At 53.2% G+C, this 22,676-nt stretch overlaps 3 protein-coding genes across 9 annotated transcripts in view; 2 read left to right on the plus strand and 1 right to left on the minus strand.

Moving 5' to 3' along the window:
- LOC122461341 (zinc finger protein 777-like) overlaps window positions 1-11,046 on the plus strand; it is a 30,958-nt gene extending 19,912 nt beyond the window's left edge. For 2 of the 5 annotated variants that reach the window (XM_043541795.1, XM_043541798.1), the window contains exons 7-8: window positions 8,500-8,613; window positions 9,571-11,046. In XM_043541795.1, the coding sequence (XP_043397730.1) occupies window positions 8,500-8,613; window positions 9,571-10,673 (1,217 nt within the window). In that variant the 3' untranslated portion in view covers window positions 10,674-11,046. Of the gene's footprint in view, window positions 1-2,298; window positions 5,614-8,499; window positions 8,614-9,570 lie in introns of those variants that run through there. The other 3 variants (XM_043541797.1, XM_043541799.1, XM_043541800.1) reach the window with 3 other exon arrangements.
- The window catches only part of LOC102941352 (zinc finger protein 420), a 289,208-nt gene that overhangs the window by 167,974 nt on the left and 98,558 nt on the right, over window positions 1-22,676 (minus strand). The gene's annotated exons all lie outside the window — the stretch shown is intronic.
- Window positions 12,761-22,676, plus strand: part of LOC102942476 (gastrula zinc finger protein XlCGF57.1) — an 82,195-nt gene continuing 72,279 nt past the window's right edge. Inside the window, exons 1-6 of one of the 3 annotated variants that reach the window (XM_037891403.2) lie at window positions 12,761-12,972; window positions 14,833-15,234; window positions 17,468-17,594; window positions 19,874-19,987; window positions 21,498-21,614; window positions 22,170-22,283. In XM_037891403.2, the coding sequence (XP_037747331.1) occupies window positions 12,949-12,972; window positions 14,833-15,234; window positions 17,468-17,594; window positions 19,874-19,987; window positions 21,498-21,614; window positions 22,170-22,283 (898 nt within the window). In that variant the 5' untranslated portion in view covers window positions 12,761-12,948. The remainder of the gene's footprint in view (window positions 12,973-14,832; window positions 15,235-17,467; window positions 17,595-19,873; window positions 19,988-21,497; window positions 21,615-22,169; window positions 22,284-22,676) is intronic. The other 2 variants (XM_043541803.1, XM_037891386.2) reach the window with 2 other exon arrangements.

Raw genomic sequence — 22,676 nt, forward strand, 5'->3', positions numbered from 1 at the left:
AATAACCTTTGTCAATCTCATTAATACACTATTTACTCCTCCTTCCAGTCATTAGTAAAGACCTGAAATAAGCCTGATCCCTGCCTTGCCCTGTTGGACTCCTCCCCCTGACTTGATAGCTGTTATTTATCGATGCTCTGTGTGCACTGCCCTTTGGCTGGGTTTTGCTCCATATCCCAGTGCTCATAGCCAAGCCCGTTGGAATGAAATGCTCGGATTGGAATGGCCAGATGGCGTGGCCTGGTCTCCTGGAGCGAGTCACGGGCAGGATTAGCCTGTCAGCGTTCTGGGAAGATTGTGAAGCCAGCTTTGAGGTGAGAGGTGACTGGAGAACTGTGGCAAATGTCCTGACGACGAAACCTCCTGCGTGGTCTGCCCCATCGTGACGGGATCCTTGTGCACAGACAGTGGTCGTCCTGTCCAGGAATGGGAAACAATTAGCCTGCTCGTGTTCCTCCTTCTTCTAAGAAGGACGTCTGCGCAGATACTCCCAAGGGAGCAAAGGGGAAGGTGCGTGCCCAGGATCCAAAGAGCCGTTGGAAGAATGAGCGCTGCTGACCCACTTGTACGGCGAAGGAAGCAGCAGTGCAGACGGTTTGAGCAAAGGCAGTGTGCTGTGCTGTGGTGATGGCGGTGGGTCGGTGGAGAACGGCTCATGTTCACGAGCTCTGAACACCGACAGGCACCCAAACCGAGGATTCTGAAGGGGGGTTGCCTGGCTCCCTGCCAGGGGGTTGGGAGGCTGGACAGAGGGACTCCTCCGGGGAGCACTGGACCTGAGGGAGAGAACAGAGGCAAGGGGCATGTTTTTGAGAGCCCGCTGGACAGACAGTGGCTGTAAGGACAAGCAGTGCTGACTGACAAGACTCTGAGAGAGCTTCATCAGGGAAGGCCACAGCTACCGATTCCCCCCCTTTTCTGTCGAAACCTCCGAGCCCGCTCTAGTGCGTCTAGCCACAGTTGCTGCTAGACGAGGCGAAGTTTAAATGCTTCTCTCTGTTTCTGCTTCTCTCCGGTTTGTATGCAGTCTCTTGTTGAGATGCTACTGTAACTCGGCTGCTGCGGGGCGACAGCTGCTGCCTGCCTGTCCCCGAGGCGGAGGAAGAGAGGTTGGACTCTCTGGCCCCAAGGCCCTAGAAGGAGCTTTTGGCGGAGCTGTGGTCTGGCCTTGCCATGAAAAGGCACCACAGGCAGAGCCCTCTGCCATGGACAGGAGCCAGGGAGCAGGAGCTTTGGCTGCAGGCAGGAGTGAGGAGTTCAGCAACAGCTGGGACAATGTTAGGAGGATATTTTAAAGAAACTGGTTTCAATCTATATCCAGCAGAGCCCTTGACAACCCTTCCCAAAGGGTGAAATTCACCCAGTGCAGGAGGTCTCCCCAGGGCTCCCAGCATCTCTTAACACACAGTCCTACTCTGCAGCTGTGGGTGAACATGACCCCGTCTTACTCAGCAGGCTCTTAGGTTTACTCATTCACGCCTGCTGGCACGAGAGGCTAAAATAAGCTCTTACGACTAAACGCCAGTACCGCTGAAAGGGAGTGAGCTGGATTCGTCATCAGCAGAATTGTTCGTTCGGTTCCAGGGACAGGGACAATCCGTTACGCCTGTGCACACCCACTGAAGACAAGGGGGGTTGTAAAGGCGTCCCTAAAGACCTGAGCCAGCCTGCAGAGTCTTTGGGATTCATGGTGATGTGCCATAAGGAAGACCCCATCTTACCTCTCAGATCCCAGGCTGAGTTTGCAGAGTTTTAGCCAGAGGACTCACGGTTTGATTTGTAAACTAAGCACAGCTGATGCGGAGCAGCTGAGAGTCAGTGAAGATGGAAACTCCTGCTGCCATTTATATTGTGGCTTTACAAAGTGTAAGTGCGGTATGAAGGCTTTCAGTGTGTTGGGCGAGTCTTCTGCACGGGGGGGACTTACAGCCAGTGAAATGCATTTTGTCTCTTTAGGCATGAAAGCTTAGATTGTGAGGGGGAAAAGCAGCTGCTTCGCCCCTGGTTCTCCGGGGCCTTGGTAACAGTCGGGTGTTTCCAAGCACTGAAACAGGAAAACAAGAGGTTGTTGAGCTCATTGTCTCCAAGGGGAGCCGGATGCTCAGCACTGCTGGAATCTGTCTTTTCACCCTGTCCTCCTCTAAACACAAAATATTGCCCAGGACTGTTCTAGCTCATTTGCTTGGGAGAAACCTAACGTAATGGGCTTTTGTAATGAAGTGGGAATGATTAACAGGTTTCCTTTATCCCAGGCGGACACAATAAAATTCTCTGTATTTTATTTTTGTTTTATTCCAGCAGATAATGGAATCATGTTCAAAACTGAGCTGCTGGAGCATGGGGAACGTCTCAAAAACTTGCAGCTGCAAAGGACGTTATCTGGAATGTCTGAAGAAATTGTGGTCCAGACTCCCAGGGAGGGAAGGCCTTTGGATCATCCAGACAGCTCAATAATGCAGCAAAGGAACCATGACAAGAACAGGCCGGTAGAGTCAGTCCCTGGGGAGGAAAGCTTCAGGGAAAGCAACGCTGTACCTTTTTACCGGCGCAGCTGCCCAGGTGAGAGACCACATGTGTGTGCTGAGTGTGGGAAAGGCTTTCGGCTGAAGAAGAGCCTCACAATGCACCAGAGAAGCCACGCAAAGCTGGGATGTTATGAACCTGCAGAGTGTGAGAAAAGCTTTGTGTACAAGCAGCACTTGACGATGCACCCGAGACTCCACACTGGAGGGGCCACTTACAGCTCTGTGGAGTGTGAGGAAAGCTTCAAACAGAATCACCACCTGAAATCCCACCCCAGAATCCAGACAGCGGACAAGCCTTACAGTGCCACTAAATGCACGAAAAGCTTCAGTGTCAAACCACCGTACAGGCAGCACCAGAAAAGCCACGTGCGAGAGAGACCCTATAAGTGTAATAAGTGCCAGGAGTGCTTCTCTCAGAAGAAAGGCCTCATCACGCATCAGAGAATGCACACGGGAAGGAGTGGAGGGTCGTTAATGTGCACGTACTGTGGGAAGAACTTCAGTCACCCCTCGGATCTGATTAGACACCAGCGGATCCACACGGGGGAGAGACCCTACCAGTGCACTGAGTGCACAAAAAGTTTTACGCAAAAGCAGCATCTCCTCCAACATCAAAAAATCCACACCCGTGAGAGGAACCGTATAAACGTGCAGAACATGAGAGAGGCTTTGCTGGACAACATCTTCTTCTAGCTCACACAGGGCCCCCTCAGTGCGATGGCCCTGTACTGTTGCCATGAGCTCATTGCTGTAGACACTCAAAAGAAACAATTTACCGCCAAAGGATGCACACTGTAGAATAGGGGCCACACAAACTTCTTGCTGGAGTGGTGGTGTGTTGCGGTATCTTGTAGCTCGCTTGAAAAATACTTTTAATGTGAAATGCTCCAAGTTTAAAAAAAAACCAAGTAAACTGAATCACTTAATTGAAGTGATAACGAAATATGTTTCTCGGGAATGTCTGCTATTTGTCTGGAATTGGCAATATGTAAGCTACTCCCCTCGATGATATCCTGCAGCAGTCAGTTCCATAAGTTAGTCACATGTCGTACATGCCCCAAACAGTCTACAGGTTACTAAAAGTATACACACACAGGGCATTAAGTGACACCCTTGCTGACAGCAGGGCTTTGGAGCAGAGCCTGGAGCTGGAGCCCGGAGCAGCTCCAGAGCAGTGGAGCTGCAGGTTTTTGCCTGGAGCTGGAGCGGAGCCGGAGCACAGCTCCAAAGCCCTGGCTGACAGTCTCTGTGCAGATCCCAGGGAATGGGAGTTGGTTGCTAGGGGTAGGGCAGTGATGAGGCATATGGACAGGGCAGATAGAGGAAGTTTGCTCTGCAGCTGCCATGTTCCCTAGAACTATCCTTCCAGCTCCTTAAGCACTGAAACTGACTTCTCATGTGCTGTCAGTTGGGCCAAATTCTTTCTAAATGACACTGTAAATCTGGGGAAACCCACTGAAGACTCTGGAGTAATTCCGCCTTATGCTGCAGTAGCTGTGATCAGAATTTGGTCCCAGACTCATCGCACATGAGTACATCTGCAGGCGAGAGCGCATTCGCAAGGTTTCCTTTTATACCTCTGTTTAAGACACAAACAATGCAATTGAATAGAAAAACAATTTGTTAGCAGGAGACAGCACTTTCACTACACTCCAATGTGTACTGAATTTCATATTGCAGTGAATTACTGTCTTGATTGCCCTCTTTTTCCTGGTAGTTGTAGCATAATATTTCTGTTTATTTATTATCTGGTCGGTATTTTTCCCGTCTATACAGTATTTTGTTTGTTTCCTTTCTGTGCAGCTCATGGTGTGTCTGCTTCTCTTATTCTCCTCTCAGTTCTTTTACTCTCATTTTTAGGAATCAGGTCTTGCCATACTCGGGGACTGTTAACTATATGTTACCAAGCTGTGTGAGTCTATTTGGTACATTGTCTAAATGTTTAGATCCCAGCTACACTGGGGCTAAAACTGCTACCTGAAATGTTTTAAACATGTTTTAATTGGTCACTAGGCAGGGCCACATCATATTAATCCTGGGTTAGAAACTATATTGTCCTCTCCTGGGTTCCAGTTTGGGCCTGTAACTGGTGTCGAGTTGTTAGGACTGTGGCCCCTCGTGGAGGGGCAGAGCTGCTCCACTGATTCAGTCTGGCAGCCAGACCTGGGTGGGTCTCATAAGCTCCATTTGGGAACATCAAAGGCTGTGGGCCTTTAAGGAAGAGAGAGGTAAAGGGCGACCTGCAGGCAGAAACTTCAATATAGTTTTTCAGGAGAGAGTTGGCTGGTGATTGACTTAGTTTCAGTACGGTCCTGCCACAAGGTCTTGTTCAGTCATTTAAATAAAGGCAAACTCCAGAAGGGCACTGAATTTGGACAGTAACCATTATGGGAGCATGGAGTGGGGACTCTAGCCATTTACAGGGCCTTTCCCCACTCCCTACTTATCCCAATTTCGGTCCATCCGCACTCCTGAGCCAATCTGGGTTTAAACCCAATGAACCTGAGTAGTTTAAAAAAAAAAAAACAGTTCATGACTCTTTTAGCCCTTGTGCAGCTGGGAGTTCATATTTAATATACTGTGTTGGATTTTTAGTTGAGAAGTTTATTTTTCCCAGCATTGGTGAGTTCTTTGATTTACCAGTGGCTCTGAGGGTTGTGATCAGGTCTCTTGTTTGTCTCTGTATTCATTTTTCAAAGTGTACTAATCCATGAGCACGTCAGGCTTCACCTGTGCCACAATGCTGCACACCCTGAACCACCCGAGGGCAGCAGGGTTAGAACCCAGGTCTTCCAGAAACACAGGGCCCTGCCACATGTGCAAAAGGAGAATCTCTCTTAGCATTTAGCAACATAGGGCCTGTGGTAGGTGGAGGAACACTTCTGATTTTGTCCAGTACACACACACTAGCCAGTTCTTCAGTGTCTGTTTTTTTAATTACTTCACTTAACCCCCTTATTTCCCTTTTAAACTTGTACTGTTTAGACTGTGAGTCCTCCAGGGACTGTCTGTCTCTGTCAAGTGCCGGGTAAATTGACGGCAGTAGATACTTGATTATTAATAATAATAAAATTAAGCTTGAACAAACTACTGAAGCTGCAAAGTTCTGAATGTTTCTTTTCTGTGATGCCCATCCCGTTGTGGGTTCTGGACAAAGTCCGAGCTGTGAAAGCAGCTCTGCGTGGTCCTGGGGTGTGGGCTAAGGAGGAGCTTCACACTGCAGCACCACTGAGCTGCCAAGGAATATATGATGTGTCTTTGGACTTTTTTCTCAATTGGGAGGCCCCCATGTGCCTCGTCTAAACGACTGAATTCTGCGGCTAAGAGCAAAACCTAAAGCCAGGGGACATTCTTGTGATGCTTCATTCTCTCAATGGAGAAGGGGTCATAGGTGAGTGAAACTCCACCTCACACCAGGAAGACTTGATTTAAAAAAACTCAGCAGTGGAATTTGAGTGTGTGTGCGCGTGCGCGTAGCCAGTACTGTACCAGCTGTGAACAGGACAGTGCCCACGCAAATGCCAGACAGCAGAGAGAACCACCTAAACTTGGCTTGTAAGCAAGGAGCCACTAAATAACTAGGGATCCAGTGCTGCTCTTTCAGACTGACCAGGCAGTCCAAGCAAACGTCCTTCTGGCAGTAAAATGAACCTTCCGCCACTAGAGCTTGCATGCTGCATTACTGACTCCAGCACGGCCCATGACTTGATTGCAAGGAATTCACAGACCTTCCAAGATAAAGATGCAAAAGGAACTGCTGGATAAGACAAAGGATGCAGAGACTCTCGGTTACCACTCAAACTGCAGCCCCCTAAGTTCAGATGTTTGATTTCCTGGGAACTGGAACGTGCCCTCCTGCAGTAATCCTCTCCCTAGTTTGAGATTATTTCTGTAGCCTGCACAAATTATAATTTCATTTATATGGTAATCGCCACAGGTGACTTCTAGGCTGTTTCGGTATCTCCTACAAAAAGATCACAAGCACAGCAGTAAAGTCCTCGAACTTTTTTATCTCTACTGGGTCTTTATGAGCCTACCCATTGAGGCCAGTGCAGAATTGTTCTTTCTAGTATATTTTCTAGTGTTGATCTTTTAATTCTTCACTATTATAAAACATATTTCAGTGCATTAGTGAGAGAGAGAAGTTAATTGGTTGCTGATATGGTGTCTACTTTGTGTCTTTATACTCCTAAATATTTTGCAGACACTAGGCACCTTAGAAATGGGTGGGTAGAAGAAAGCAGATGGACAGTAACTACATTTTGATTAGGAGTTTTTTAATTAAAATGATTTCTGTTTAAGCCTCCTAAGCATTAAAAAAGTCAGTAGATACATTGGATGTAAAAAGAATCAGGAGGACTTGTGGCACCCTAGAGACTTACAAATTTATTTGAGCATAAGCTTTCGTGGGCTAAAACCCGCTTCATCGGATGCATGCAGTGGAAAATACTGGATGTAAAGTCTCCATTCCCTAATACTGCCGTAGATATTAAAGGTGGACTGCTGTTTGATACTGGGTGAGAAGTACTTCACTTCCCTAAGTCCTGTTACTCTACAAAGTTTAGAAGCTAAGAAATCTAGATTTTAAATATTCTGGGCACTCTTGAGATTCATGCCTCAGAACTGATCTGAGTCAGGAGCCGGGAAAAAATATCCCTTCGCGATACAGTATTGCCCAGCTGCCCAAGTAGCATCTAGATTCAAAGACTCTTGTCTGAGGCAGACACCAGGTAAAATGGGATTAGTGGCCAGTTCCCGTAGGGTGATTCCAGGCTTCCTGTTTAGAAGCCAGTTCAAAAAGGGCCAATTTCTATTCCTTCCCTGTGCTCTCTGGCAGATGGGGAAGGAGGGGGGACAGGAGCAACAATAGGACGTGGGTCAGAAGAACTGTTCTTTCAACATTATTAAATACCCTAGAAACCCACCTGAAAATGTTTTCCTTCAGCTGGTGGCCTCCCCTCCAGCTCTCTTGGTGGCTGGTTGTCAGCGGTGTCTCCTGCAGGCCCCACCCCCTTCTCTCTATCAGGAAGTGACAAACCAAAAATGTCTTTCGTCTGAAGGAGACTCAGCGTTGTAACGGCTGGCTCAGATGTTGTGGCCAACCCTTCAGTCAGAGGCTCCTGGGTGCCCACCTGGTGAGGAACAGCTGAAATGCCCGTGTTCCAGTTCGGGGAGCTGCCCGGCCCTGACGGCTGCAGTGACTGTGCCTGGGGGGCTGGGATGCTGCCGCCTCTTCTGTAGTCCTGCCTGGGGCCTCTCATGGGATCCCCACATCCTCCCGTTGGACAGGAACCCTTCCGATGCTAAATCTCCCATTCCCCCTAAGTGTCTCTGTCCGTCCTGCCATGCTGCCCATCTTCCTTTGGCCCCCGGCTGCCGTGGCATAGAAGGGTGGGGTGAAGAAGGTGGCACATTGACTCTGGAGCTCGGCATCCAGGGCACGTGGACTTTCTTAAAGCAGCCAGCCTTGATTTCCTTCCTGGAGCCGATCATTTCTCAAAACATCTGGGGCTTTCAGCAGGTTTGGAAACAGGGAAGCCGCCCAGGGAAGCTCTGCCTTACAAAGCTTTGTCGGTATAGCTGTGTTGGTCACAGATGTGAACCCCTCCTCCCGCAGCTGACACAGCTGTGCTGGCATGGCCTCCAGTGTAGGTGATCGGCACAGTGATGTCATTTGGGGAGGCGATGTTACTGTACCGACAGAAAAACTCCTTCTGTTGGGATAAGCTGCCTCTACGCTAGGAGGCCACCGCTATTCTGACCAGGAATTTGTAGCAGAGAGAAGGCCTTAATGCTTGTTTTGTATAGGAGCCATCCAGTCCCCTGGTGTCCTGGGACCCCTGACTGGCTTGCATGGGACAAACCCATCTCCTCCCCACTGTTTTATTCTCCTCTGGCCAAAACCATTTGGTTTGAGACGTCAGCTCCATCAGTGTCAATAAAACATAACAGCCCCCAATGTCTCTTTCCATAGATTATGCAATTTCCCAAGCTGACATTTTATCCTGGATTGTACAAGAGGAAAAGCCGAGTGTCAGGAATCCAGGAGCCTTGGAGGAGCGAGAAATGCCTACGGACCCCCGCCCAGGTGAGTTATGCGTGCCAGTGAGTGAATGGAAAGGCAGCGCCCTACAGAGCTGGGGGCAGAGTCTTGCCCAAGCAGAGAATTTACAGCACAGGACATTATGGGAGAATGGGGGCACAGGGGGCAGGCTCATGTGTTGGAGGGGCAGAGAGGCAAGCGAGTCATCTTGCAGACGTGGTGCCCAGAGGACAGGATGGAAGGAAGCTGTAGTCTGCAGAGTTTAAAGCCAGAAGGGACCAGTTTGACCTCCTCATAACACAGGCCACTGAATCCTACCCAGCGACTCCTGCGTCGAGTCCAGTCACGTGTGTGTGTGGGGAGGGGGGGGTGAATTGGGGTTACAGCTGACTGTAGACCCATGATAATAGGCTGACGTCCTAAGGTGAGGTTAGACGAAAAAGAAGAGAGAGAGAAAAGTTGTTGCAAGTAGATGAGGCAGCACAAGCAAATGACTGACCTCCCTCCGCCCAAAGCAAGGGAGAGGCCTGGCTGTGGGAAGGAGAGGAGGCCACGGCTCGGGGCGCAGATGGCTCCGAAATGAGGACGGGAGGGAGGGAAATGGTCAGTGGGAAGTTTGGAAGCCAGAAGTTGCTCCCCTTGTTCCCTTACCCATTGTCTTCTGATCATTCCAGCTTCTCTCCTCCTTTGTCTCTACATTGCCTCAGAAATCCCTCCCTCCTTCGCTCCCCCTGCAGCTGGAACCTTTATTCCCACCTTGATCACCTCCTGCTTTGACTGCTGTGACCTCTTCTCTGGCTGGGCTTTCCCATGAGCTGAGCGCCATGAGCAGGGTCTGCGTGTGCTCAACGGCTCTCAAAATTGGGCCTCTTTTAGGTAGAGGATTTAGGTCTGTGAATTTAGGCCCCCAGTTTTGAAATCTTTGGTGCATGCAGGGAAGGGAGCTAACAAATAATAGACATGAATAAGAAGGCTGAAATAAAAGCTCTCTCTCCTGTCCAGCAGATTATGGGATCCTGATCAAAACCGAGCAAGAGGAATGCCCTGCCATCCTGGAAGCACTTGGAACGTTGACAGGAACGTCCCAGGAGGACGTTGGACAGAGTCCTGAGGAGGGTTGGTGCAGTGCAGCATCCCCACTGAAGAACCACCCAGGAAGGAGGGGACCAGCTCAGCTTGAAAGATGTTTTGGCAACAACAAGCCAGTCGCCATTCACCAGAGAAAGTCTGCCAAAGACAGGCCTAATAAGTGTGCCGAGTGCGGGAAAGGCTTTAGGCTAAAGAAAAGCCTTATCATTCACCAGAGGAGTCACACCAGAGCAGGACCCTATGACTATCCGAAATGTGCAAAGGGCCTCTGTCACCTGCTGCACCAGAGTGTCCATGCAGGAGAGGGAGCCAGCAGCTTGCCAGACCATCAGCAAAGCACGGCCCAGATGCTCAGTCTCCAAGCTGACCCGGCAAGAGGCAGATGCTGTCCAAGCACGGAATGCGACAGCAGCTTCAGTCCGAACTCCAGCCTAAGCAATCCTCATCTCCTGCAGGCAGGAGAGCGGCTGTACGTGTGCACAGAGTGCAAGAAAAGTTTTCGGCTGCACATCAACCTCCTCATACACCAGAGAACCCACACAGAGAAGGGCCAAGGGCCTCTTATCTGTCCATACTGTGAGAAATGCTTCAGCCGCTCTTCCCATCTCATCCGACACCAGATGAGCCACACGGGGGAGAGACCCTATAAATGCCCAGCCTGCGAGAAGAGCTTCACGGATAAATCCAAGCTCACCAACCACTACAGGATCCACACCGGGGAGCGGCCCTACCACTGCCACGAGTGCGGCAAGAGCTTCAGCCGCACGCACCATCTCCTGAAGCACCAGCAGATCCACACGGGGGAGAAGCCGTATCACTGCACCCAATGCCCAAAACGCTTCTCCCAGAAGCACCATCTCCTGGGGCACCAGCGTGTTCACACTGGGGAGCGCCCCTACCAGTGCACAGAGTGCGTCAAAAACTTCACACGGAAGCAGCACCTCCGCGAGCATTGGCGGGTCCACTTGAGAGAGACCCTGAGTGCTCCAAACACTTTAGACACCAGTGGACTCTGAAATGTCACTTGGGAGAACAGGATCAGCTGAGGGCCCGAGTATTAACAGCAGGCTAGTCTGCAGAGAATGTGTTGGCAGTGGGGGGAGACTTATAGGCTGGTATCTCTTCACAATGAAAGCGTCACGAACACAGAAAAAGGAACCCATGAAGACATGAAAGCAGGTACTGCATCCATCTTGCCTTCAGTGAGCTGTGTGCCGGGGCTAGCGGTATTGGACCCTTAACCTGCAGTGAAATGTTTGTTAGTGTGCTGTAACGTTTATAAAGCAGTCCTTGTGAACCACTCGATATTGTTATGACAAAGGAATTCCGTGTATTTGGTGTTCACTTGGTGATTTCAGATTGACGTGTAAAGGTTCCCTGTATGTTTTACAGTGCATGTCTAGGAGTCATTTAATACTCTATGAAAATGCTGCCAGCCCTGAGGTGGAGCATGGTGCCCATCTTGCCTCACCATCATTACAAAAACTAAAGACAAAGCCCAAGGCTCCAGCATGAACTCCCACCACAGCTAAGGCCTATCACAGACCTCACCACCCTGCCCTCTCAAGGCTTGTCTGCACCGCCCTGCAGTTTGGACGACGGGTGTAAACTGAAGTGAGGCACTGTGCTTATCCTACGCGTGTGAACGGAAAGTGACCTAGTTCACAGTAGTGTAGTCCACCTCTGGTCATGTGAACTAAAGACCGTTTTAGTTCGCACTGGCCGGGTCCACACAGGGCGGGTGCAGTGCAGAGTTGTACTGCCCACTGCAGCTCACACCCCGGGCGTCTGACCTGCGGGGCCATGCAGACATGTCCTATGTGCAAGGTGCCGTGCGTAGACCTTGCCTTCTCTGCCATAACCACGCAGCTGTGTGTGTATCCAGCCTGGACCCTCCACTGCAAACGCTGCTCCACCTGGGGCGAGAACAAACGCCCCAGCAGTTAGTCACCGTGTTTGATGCGCTGCCAGGAGGTGCTCCAATGCTCTGGGGAGACGTGTGGGGCGAGAACCTGTCTAGAATAGAATACAGCCCCCAAGGTAACACTACCCGCGCTACTGCTGTAATGCCAGCAGCCTCCTGCCTGTTCTTGGAGGTCTGGTCTTCCATCCAGACCTCCAGGTGCAACTGTCCAGCTGCAATTTTACTTAGCTGGTAACAGTCCCAGCCACAAAGGAGGCATGTTTGTGTGCCACATGTTGATGGATGCACTCAGTGTGAGAGCAGGAGTGTAACAGCTGAGAGGGGCAAGTGAAGGCTGGACAATAGCCTGCTGGGGATGTGAAGCCCTCTCAGCCCTTCCTCCACCTCCTCCTTAGCTGAGGAAGAGCCAGGAGCTGGCTTCCTTGTGCAGCACCCCAGCCTGTGTGTGTCCTGCCATGGGTGTGACGGGCAAAGGCTGGGGGCCCTGAGTCTCATGCAGCCTGGGCCGTGGGGGTGGCGGGAGTGATTCTCCCCTGGGGCATGGCTGTGACTGGCTGGGCTTAGGGACGCCCCTCACCTCACAGGCCTGCACTGGGCTTAGCCTTTAGCAGGTGGGCTGGAGGGAGCCGCTAGGTCACGAATAGTCAGACAGTCATTTCCCTTCCTTTATTGCCATGTTGGGGCCGAAGAGCCTTATTCTTGACGAAGTATTCTCCTCTCTGTTCCTTTCCCTTCCCCGGCGGGGCCAGCCGCTGCTCCGGCTCCAGTCCCGTCCCAGAAGCCCGGGGTAGCCACAGAGCAGCTTCTTTTCCAGGCCCGCTCAGGGGCCGGGCAGTGGATGGGGGGGACCGTCCCCTGCTCTAGCAGGGGGCAGATCCGGCGCAAGCGGCGGGTGCTTTGGTTTCTCTCCAGCTCACGGCTGCGGCCCGGCCCGGAGGCCTCCGCCTGGCCCGCCTGGCCTCGGCCCGCTGCGGGGAGCGGCCCGGGGGCTTCAGGGTCGCACGGGGACCCCGCGGGAGGGCGGTTGCGGTTAAAGGCAAACGCAGAGCCCAGGTTCCCTCCTGTTTCTCCGGGGCAGAAACCCCCGCTCCGCCCCCGGCAGCCGCTCCCCTCCCCCGGGGACGCTGGGCCAGGGGCGCGCAGGCGGGCCGGGCTCCGGCCACACGTGGCAGAGGCGGAGCCTGGAAGCGGCGTCCCGGGCCGCGCGGAAACTGGACCCGCTCCGGCCCCGGCAGCCAGGCCGCGGCTCCCTCCCTCCCTCCGGGCCGCGCTCGCTCTGCTCCGCCCGGCAGCGGGGCCGGCCCGTGGCGAGGCGGCGCCGGGACTCTGCCCAGCCCGCAGCGGGAGCAGCCCCGCCCGGGGGGGCCATGGCCGAGCGGGCCGCTGCCCAGGTAAGGGCCCGGCGGGCGGGGGAGCCTCGGGCCCTGGGAGCTTCTCCCCGCCCAGCCGGGGCGGCTCCGGGGGGGTCGGGTGCAGCCCCCTGGGCCAGCCCTGACTGGGGTCCGTCCCACTGGTTTTTAAACGTTTCCAGGGAGGGGGGCTCTGCAGCCCCCCGGGGCCCCGGTGCAGAGCAGAGGTGGCCTCAGAGGTCAAAAGCGTCTCTTGAAGAGCCCCCCCCGGAGCCCCCCCGGCTGCAGAGAAGCCCGTTGGCTCTTGTCCGCCCCGGAGGACCATTAATTGCTCACCTGCTTTTTCTAACAGCCCCACACGCGTCGGGAGACGCGGCAGGTCCCCCCTCGGAGCTCGCTTCTTGACACTAAACCTGCCCCGTGTTTTCAGCCCTTCCTCGCAGGTCAGGTTTGCCAGCCTTGTGATCAGGTCTGTCCCTTTCCTCTGGGCTCTTTCCAGCGTGCCCACCTCCTTCCTCAATGGGGGTGCCCGGACTTGGGCCCAGAGCTCCCCCTGGCTGGGGCTCCCCAGTGTCCAGCACTCCTGTCACCACACCCCAGAATCAGGTCGGCCTTTTTGCCGCTGCATCACATTGACGATTCCTGTTCAGACTGTGGATTTAGGGAGAGTCCAGCCAGATCTATCAGGGTCCCCCGTCCACCCACTTAGATCCCCCAGCCCCATTCACCCTGTTCTTTCCTTCTCCCCCGCTGGAAACCCCCACTCTCTCCATATGCCATCAGATATGGGGCGGGGGGTGGAGGTGGAAGGACAGCCCTGCCTTTCCAAGCCCTCGTCCCCCCCTACAAAAAAGCCTCCTACACTTCATGTATTAAACCCTGTGGAAATTCCACAAACCAAACCTTTGTCTAACAGGGTCTGGCTGGGTAGGTGTGACCCCCTCCCCCAAGGGAAATCAAAAGGAGCAAGGAAATGACACTGTCTGAGGCTCCCCTTCACCGTACCCCACACTGCAGCTTTCCATAAACATAAAAACGGCCACACTGGGTCAGACCAAAGGTCCATCCAGCCCAGTATCCTGCCTACCGACAGTGGCCAATGCCAGGTGCCCCAGAGGGAGTGAACCTAACAGGTAAAAATCTAGTGATCTCTCTCCTGCCATCCATCTCCACCCTCTGACAATCAGAGGCTAGGGACACCATTCCTTACCCATCCTGGCTCATAGCCATTAATGGACTTAACCTCTCTCTTAAACCCTGTTATAGTCCTAGCCTTCACAACCTCCTCAGGCAAGGGGTTCCACAGGTTGACTGTGCGCTGAGTGAAGAAGAACCTCCTTTTATTTGTTTTAAACCTGCTGCCCATTAATTTCATTGGGTGGCCCCCAGTTCTTATATTATGGGAACAAGTCAATAACTTATTCACTTTCTCCACACCACTCATGATTTTATAAGTGAGAGACTCGGCATCGTGGCAAGGAACTTGCTGCTCCCGCCAGTGACCCGGAAATGTTCTTTGTGCACCCCATTCCTAGCACGTCCTTAACGGCAACCTTGTGCGTCCCCCATAGAGACAGGACACCCCCTCCCTGCTGGTCCTGTGTGCACGTGTCACAGTATCGGTGGAGGTGGCGGGGAAGGGTTTTGCGTTGTACTGGGGGAGGAATGTGCTGTGCGTCTCCACGAGGGAATTCCGTCCGCTGACGCAGGGCTGGGCGCTTAGCGGAAGTGCACTGTGTGGACGGCAGATTCAGAGGAGGCCGTTGGCCTTTCCTGGCTTTTCAGGGCTGGCTCTCTGGGGCATCTCACACTTGCTCAGCCTCCGTCCCTTTTAAGTGGAGTTTCGTTTTTGTGGAATAACGAGTCCCCCAGCTCCACTTACGTTTCTGTTCTTACAAACAGGCTCCAGAATGGGACCCGGAGTCAAAGCGCCCAATGGCTTTACAGTCCCGCTCTGACCCCAGACAGACTTCCAAGAGGGAGAGCCAGCTGCAGCCGGCAAAGCTTTCCATGTGGCCTGCAGTAGCTGCAATCCAAGCTGTGGACAGGACGGTGGATTCCCATGCCACGCGGTTGCTGACTCTGGAGAGGAGAGTGGGAACAGCTGAGAAGAAATTAGTCGATTGTGAGAAAACGGTGATGCAGTTTGAAAGCCAGCTGGAGAGTAAGTGGGCTGCGCTAGGAACTCTGATCCAGGGGTATGGACGGCTGCAGAGGAGGCTGGAGAACATGGAGAACCTGCTGAAGAACAGGAACTTCTGGATCCTGAGACTCCCCCCAGGCACTAGGGGGGAGGTCCCCAAGGTAACGATACCCCAGCTGGTGCTGAGGGGCAGAACTAAATCATGTGCAGAGATTTTCAAGAGTCAGTGCCTAAAGCTGGGTTCCTACCTTCATATTCAGGCAATGAATAAGTGGCCGGATTCTCCCAAGTGCTGAGCGTCCCGCCGCTCCCATTGGAGTTCGCGGGTGTTGTCGTGTGCTCAGCACTCTGGAAAATTGGAGTATTTATTCATTGCCTAAATATTGCCCCTTTGTGACCTGCGTGGCTAGTCAAAGTGAAGGGCCCTGGGGATGTTCCTGCTGGAACTTTATGTTGATGGTATTTTCTCTGATGTAATGCTGTTTATTTACAAGGAAGGTACAAAGTTCTGCTTCTCCCAACACAGGAGAGGAACCAAAAGCTAAAAGAGTGTCTTAGCTTATAGCTCCAAGCCTTTGTAGCCAGCACCAGAGCCAAAATCTCTCTCTAGGCTTTTCTAGGGTCCAACACCAACCCATGTTCCCGACCACCAGGCTGCTACTCGCTGGCTTTCTCCCTCCTCAGTGTTGTCAGTTCTGTGTGTTACATGCTCGTGTGTGCCCCTTCTCCCACAGGTTCGTAACCCCTTTTGTCTTCGGTGGAGATTTTGGGATTAATTTCCCCTGATCGTTCTGTTAATTTAAAGAAGTGTTTACATCCAGTGTCAGAAGATGGTGACCTCTGCAGTCACCGTACCTGTAGGCATCATAGGGGGAATGTCTGAGCTGAGGGGTCTGTGTATACTGGAACTGTTACAGACGCTCGTTACTGCGACGGAAGGGGTTCGTCCATCCCTGTCGTGTAATCTACCTCTCCAAGAGGTGGTGGCTAAGTCGACAGAAGAATTCTGGGGTTTAGAGGTCGGTGTGAATTTTTCACAGCCCTGAGTGACGAAATTAGGTCAACCTAAGTTTTAGGTGTAGACCAGGCCTTGCTTTAGACATCCACTTTTGAAACTCGTGGCCTCTTTCCCAGGTCAGTCTATTGAAAGATTTCTTTTCCCGGTGACATTCCATCTCCGCAGCAAGATTTCCCCAGTCAGGGCTGCGCGCTGGAGCGTGATGGCTCGTCTCTCTTCTGGAAGGACCCCAGAGTATGTTCTAACCAAGTTACAGAAACGTGCTACAATAGCGCCCAGGCGAATTGTGTTGACATGCTGCTCTGACGCTGTGTTGGCTGTTCCTTATTCACTGGCCTAAAATGGTTTGGATGAAGGGAGTGATGTGATCTGGCTGCCAACCTGTGTGACGGTGCCTAAAATCACACTGGTTAGGAACACCGTGGCTGCGCTGGGCCCATTCCCTCCCCGCTGCAACTCCGTGGTGTCAGCGCACAGCTATCAGCGCTCAGGCTCCGTATCAGAGTACAGGGTTCAAACGTCTGCAGGGGAGGAAGGACGGCCTAGGGCATCGGGCACTGAGCTGGGACTCAGAAGACCTGGGCTCAGTCCCAGGCTTCTTATGTGTCCTGGGGCAAGTCACTTAGCCTGTGCGTGCCTCAGTTCCCCATCTGTACAATGGGCATAACAGCACTGGCCTGCCTCACAGGCCTATTGTGAGGCTACACGCATCCGACTGTGAAGTGTGGAGATACAATGGTGTCAGGGGCCATATAGGTACTTTGCTTAGGTTCAAATGTTGCTCCATATTTGCAGCCTCTGAGAACAAATTCTGTAGGCAAAACCTGAACAAAGAGTCGCTCCACAGGGACCTCCTAGCTCAGTTAATCGCTGGGGACAGATGATCTCCTTTGGATCAGTACTCCAAGAGTACTGCTTCTGCAATAGCATCTTCCCAGTTCCTGAAACCGGCTGAGGACCCGGGAAGGGCCCCCCCCCCGTGAAAGGGGGATCTGGGAGCAGCTGCAGATGTGGAGTCCGTAGCAGCATTTGAGCTGTACTGCCTGGTACCTGGAGAGCAGGATGGAAGCTCCAGCACTGATCCTGGGGGAGAGCCGCACGTGGCATGGATGGCGAGGGGGAAGCAGTCTCTGCCCTACCCCTACGCCTGACCAAACATTCAGATTTTCCTTTCCAGCTCTGCCGGTGCGGGGGTGGGGGCAGCACAGCCTCCTGCAGCTCTAGCTGTGATGTCTGGGGTGTTTTTACATGAAACCCATTTCTAGTCATTTCCCCAATAACAGTCAGGCGACATTGCTCCTCCCCATCTCTCCTGATTCATACGACAGGTGGGATTGACCCAGGAGGTACTGAGTGTGCAATGCGTGTGATTTCAGGTGCCGGTGACGTTCGATGATGTCTCTGTCTATTTCAACGAGCCAGAGTGGGGGAGCTTAGAGGAATGGCAGAAGGAGCTTTACAAGAACATGATGAAGGGGAATTATGAGGCCCTGATCTCCCTGGGTAATTCTTTTTTCTTCACTCTCTTAAGAGAAGCTGTGAGATCGCTGAAGGCAGAGTTGGCTCCAGCTCAGGTTTACTCTCCAATTCCTTTCATTCCTGGTGGATCAGTAGGTAAAATCCTTGTAGTGCGGGTCTTGGATTGACGGTGCATTTTAAAAAGAAAGTAAAATACATAGTGTTGTTCCTTATTGCTCCACCTCCAGTGCTTTCTACCTGTGGCCTAGATGGTGGGTGTATTCAGTTGTGCATATTCTACACATGCACAGAGACTCTGGCTCTGTTGCATTAATGTCAGATTTCCTGACTGAAGACAGAAGTTGTGTCTGAGCTAATGGAAACCTTTGCAGTCCCAAATGAACACAGTGACATGGTGTAGCTGGTAGCACTGGAGGTCTCGCCATTTCATATATGAGCTTCGCTCCCACTCACGCCTTGGCCTCTCAGCTTGAATGGCCAGTTACTCGTTCTAACTGAGAAGATGGGTTCTGTGATTGGGCTGCATGGAGACCCCAAGTCGTATTACGCAGGTAGTTCCCAATCAGCTGCCCGAGGGCAATGGCTTGTGTTCCCCACTGACCTGAGCTGGATTTGAACCAGTCACCTAGAAGAGAGATTCCGTGTCCTATCACTAATTGTGTGGACCATCCAGTTCCAACTCTAGATACTGGACAAAATTCAATGCTGGTGTGTGTGGGTACCTGTAACAGGGTGGACTAGATCTGGAGGAGGCCTCACAGCCCTGCCTCACCCCTCCCTGGAAAAGAGAAGAAGAGACATCCTCCAGGTAGCCTAGAGTGGCTGCAAGGGAAGCAGCCAATCAGAGGGGCTGCTGGAGCAGCCAATCAGGGCCAGAAGGGCCATATAAAAGGGAGCAGCAGAGGACGAGCAGTCAGTTGCTGCCTGTAGCTGGAGGAGGGAATACTGGGTTCCTGGCTGGCCGGAAGAGCAGCAGGACCATGGACAGCTCACTGCAGGCAGGACTGAGCCCAGGGAAGTCTGCTTGCAGGGACCGGGGGAACAAGAGGTGCTCCTGGCTGGCTGCAGGGGCTGTAAGGGCTAAGACAGGTAGTTGCTGGCAGGGATCGGGGAAGCGAGGGAATCGCTGCTGACTGGCTACCAGGACTCAATTAAGACAGGCTACGGAGAGGTGGCCTAGGGAAACGCAGGTCGTTAAAGGGATGTGGCATGTGGCTGATACTTAGAGGGTCACTGGGTTAGGACCTGGAGGGTTGCAGGACATTTTGGACTAATACCCCAGAAAGGGTCCGTTTGCACCTGGACTGTGTGAGACTCGGGCAGAGGACTGAGTTCTGAACACCTTCCTGACAAGCGCAGCAGCCAAGGGGGACACAGTGAGCTGAGAAACTGAGGAAAAACTGCAGCCACGCACACACTCAGCCAGTGGGTGTTCACAAGACAAGGGTGCCACCCCATTACAGTGCCACTCCCCTTTGCCCCAGTGGGTTCTGAGTGGCCAGCTGCATTGAGACAGATGCAAATGGTGTCCGAAGTTAACCATTAACCCTGGCGGCCCTGCGTCGGGCTGGCTGGGCTGGGCTGTGCCTAGCCGGCTGGCGGGCTCCCTGGCCCTGGCCGTGCTGCACCGCGTCTAGCCGGCTGGCCGGACCCCTGGCCATGCCGTACCCAAGGCCCGGTCGGATTTGCCCCAGTCTCCGCCATGCCAGGCCTGCCCAGCTACCTTAGTTAATCACTTAAAATAATTTTAATCGTTTAACTGGTTAACTTTTTTAACCGATATTTGCATTCCTAATACACATCATGTAATTAGTAGGAAGGAAAGGAATAATCCCGGGGGTTGACAGTGGACAGCAAATTCGATACCCCAAATGCACTGCCCAGTTTGCCCCAAGTTTTCCTTGGCTAAGATCCTGCACCTGAAATGTCAGGACATAACTGTACTTTGTGTGTCAGAGAACAGCCCCGGCGTCCCCAGGCTCCCTGGCGCTGTTGTATTGTAGAATAAATAGTGTCCAAATTAACCTGTCTGCCCCTCTGCAGTGGCTCCCTGCGCGGCTTCTTGGTGCTTGATAAATAGCACGTGGATTAATACTTCCTGTGCCCATGGCAGCCCCTTCCCTTAGGAGGAATCAGAGAGCCCCAGCCATCAGAGGAACAGCGCCCTCCCCGGTGCAGCTTCTCTTCACATCACCTGTCGCCCCCAGCACTCGGGGGTTGGGTATTTCAAAGCATTGATAATGATCTGGAATGAGTATCCTACTGTGTGAATCAAACCCTGGAGCGTCTTTCTCCATCTGCAGACTACGCCATCTCCAAACCTGACCTTCTATCCCGGATTGAACGAGGGGAGGAGCCGTGTGTCGGGGATCGGGGTCGTTCAGAGGAGAGCGAGATCCCTGCAGACCCCAGCCCAGGTACCCTGAAACAGCTCAGAAATGAGCCCTGAGGTCTCTCGCTTCAGCTGGGCTCCCAGGGGTCCCGTTCCACTGACTACCGTGGCATTGCCAGAGCTGGAGGTGTGACTGCCTGGCGAACGAGCACAAGGAGTGAAGTCAAATGGCTTGGTCCAGTGACAGCTTCACGAGCTCTTTCATTCCCTCTGTTTCAATGGGCACTTTTCTGACACTTGTGCCAGGGACAGGAGAACATTTGGGGGAATTAGGGCGAAATGGACGTTGCTTCCTCCGAATCCCTGAGATTGCACGAGGGGGTTGAGCGTCCTGTTTGTGTGTTACTCCTGTTCTTTGCTTTTTTAATCTAATCCCAGCCGGTGGGTAAGAGCAGCGATGGGATGAAGCCACAAATCCAGATCTGGATCTTGATTCCGCTTCCTCCCCCCTGGTTTGACCAACTGTGTTCAGACACCCTGTGACACCGGACTTCCCCTGGCTGGTGCCCCCAGGTTAGGCAGGGCCGGGAGAAGAGAGAAGACCTCTCTGGAAGCAGCAAGTGGGAAAAGGGCTCCTTTGAGAACCCAAAGCCCGGAACAACCCAGGGGCAGTTACACAATGTAACCCTGGCAGCCTGCGTGCTGCAGAACGTCCCGTGTCCTGAACGGGCTCTGAGACGGGACAGGCTCGTCCAGCCCCTGGGGGAACCACTAGAAGGAAGGGAAGCTGAAATTCTAGCAAGCTCTCAGGACGTGCAGCTCTTTCCCACAGGTGGATTTCTGTTGTCCTTGTCCCTAGCAAGTGCCATCTGCAGCCCTCCCCTCATCCCACCTCGGCCCCCTGCCCCCTTCCTGACCATTCTGGCATCGACCCCACCTGCAGCCCTCCATTTCCACTCCCACCGGAGCTGCACTAGTGTCTGTTCAGAGCAGCCCCCTCTGAAAACCGATGCTGGGCAGAGATGGGTTTCATAGAATCATAGAATATCAGGGTTGGGAGGGACCTCAGGAGGTCATCTAGTCCAACCCCCTGCTCAAAGCAGGACCAAGTCCCAATTTTAGCCCCACATCCCTAAATGGCCCCCTCAAGGATTGAACTCACAACCCTGGGTTTAGCAGGCCAATGCTCAAACCACTGGTTTGAACCTCCTTGGCCCAGGTCTCAGTGGGGAGGAGAAACACGCAGGGTGTGTCTGCGTTCAGGCTGGAAGGGGGAAGTGCCAGCCAAGGAGACGTACCTGCGCGAGTTCTGATCAAACAATAGAAGTGTAGCCGTGGGGGTGCACTGCGGGAGGGACAGGCCGCCCCACGTACGATCTCATCTGAGCCATTACGGACGTACTTGGGGCAGCCAGCCCCTCCCACCGCCACAGCTACACGTCCAGCTCGAAAGTTGACGTACCCTTAATACCCTTAGCTGGGATTTGGTAAACAGCCTAGCGACTTTGGGCTCCCACCTACAGTCCATGGGAACTGGGTGCCCAACTCCCCTAGGCTCCTCTGAAAATCTGAGCCTTTCTCTTTCCTGTGAACAGAACCCCCCGTTTCTGCATCAGACATTTCATTGTGGATTAACCAGGAGGAGGAGGATCTGGGCTGCGGGGGCCAAGGGGACTCTGGGGAAAATGAAATCAGTGGAAGCCCTTGCTCGGGTGAGTAATGGATTTCACCATCTCGGAGCTGCTGAGCGCAGTAATCACCCCGGAGCTCTTATCTCTGCGCCCAGCCATCTCCAGGGACCAGCAGCCGTTTCCTCACCCTCTGGGCAGACTGTCACCGACGTCTGCATTGCTGTACCCGACTTCTGCTGGCTTGTCCCCCTGCCTTTCAATAGCACACAGCCTGCCTCCGCCTCGCCCCGTGTGGGGCTGGCAGTGCCCTGTGGGTGCTGGCAGGGAGCAGCCCCTCTGCTCAGGAGCTGGGATGGGACCTGTCCTGCGTTCACAGGATGCTTTCTCACTCCCTTGCCTCCAGCATGGGAGCCTGACCCATCTGGCCGTTAGTACCCGTGCTCTGCGTTCGTTAAGCCCAGTGGGGCAGGGGTGTCCCTTAGTGTTCTGGCCGTCCAGCAAATCCCCTCCTTTGGAGCCGCCCAAACTTGTCTTTGGGCGGAGGAGGTCCAAAGCGAAGGTGGTTGGGCCTGAGCTCGGTGTTTGGCTCCGGCCGAGAGCGGGGGAACGCGGTGTAATCCTCTTTGCCCTGAACAGAGTTTCAGATTGTCTCCCCCGATGCCGTGTGCTGGGTTAAACGAGAAGAGGAGCCGTGTGCGCAGGATCGGCCCGTCTCTGGAGAAAGCAGAACCCCTGCAGGCCCCAGCCCTGGTGAGTAGCAGCCAAGACCACTGGGCACAGGGCGTGAGGGGACGAGCGGGGAATCCAGCCGGACCGTTTTACAATTTCTGCTTATCTGCTCTCAACTTCTGACATATTGTTAGTTTACAGGCTGCAAGCCAGCCGCTCGCACCCCCTCCTGGCCCTGCCACCACCCAGTCCCATCGCTGAGCCTCTCCTCCTTTCCCTCTTTGGACAGTCTGACCACTGGTCTTAGCCCCTCGTTTTCTGCTGCCTCTTGATCCTCACAAACACCTTTTGTATCCATTAAAAAGAGGTGTCTTCTGTCCTCCAGCAAAGAGCCAGTGCTGGCTTTAGACCCCTAACTCAGGGTTTAAGTGGGAGTAGAAACCGAACTGGAACGTAATCCCACAGGAGTGGAAG

Source organism: Chelonia mydas, chromosome 2 (genome assembly GCF_015237465.2).
Source record: "Chelonia mydas isolate rCheMyd1 chromosome 2, rCheMyd1.pri.v2, whole genome shotgun sequence".
In the NCBI taxonomy this organism is placed as follows: domain Eukaryota; kingdom Metazoa; phylum Chordata; order Testudines; family Cheloniidae; genus Chelonia; species Chelonia mydas.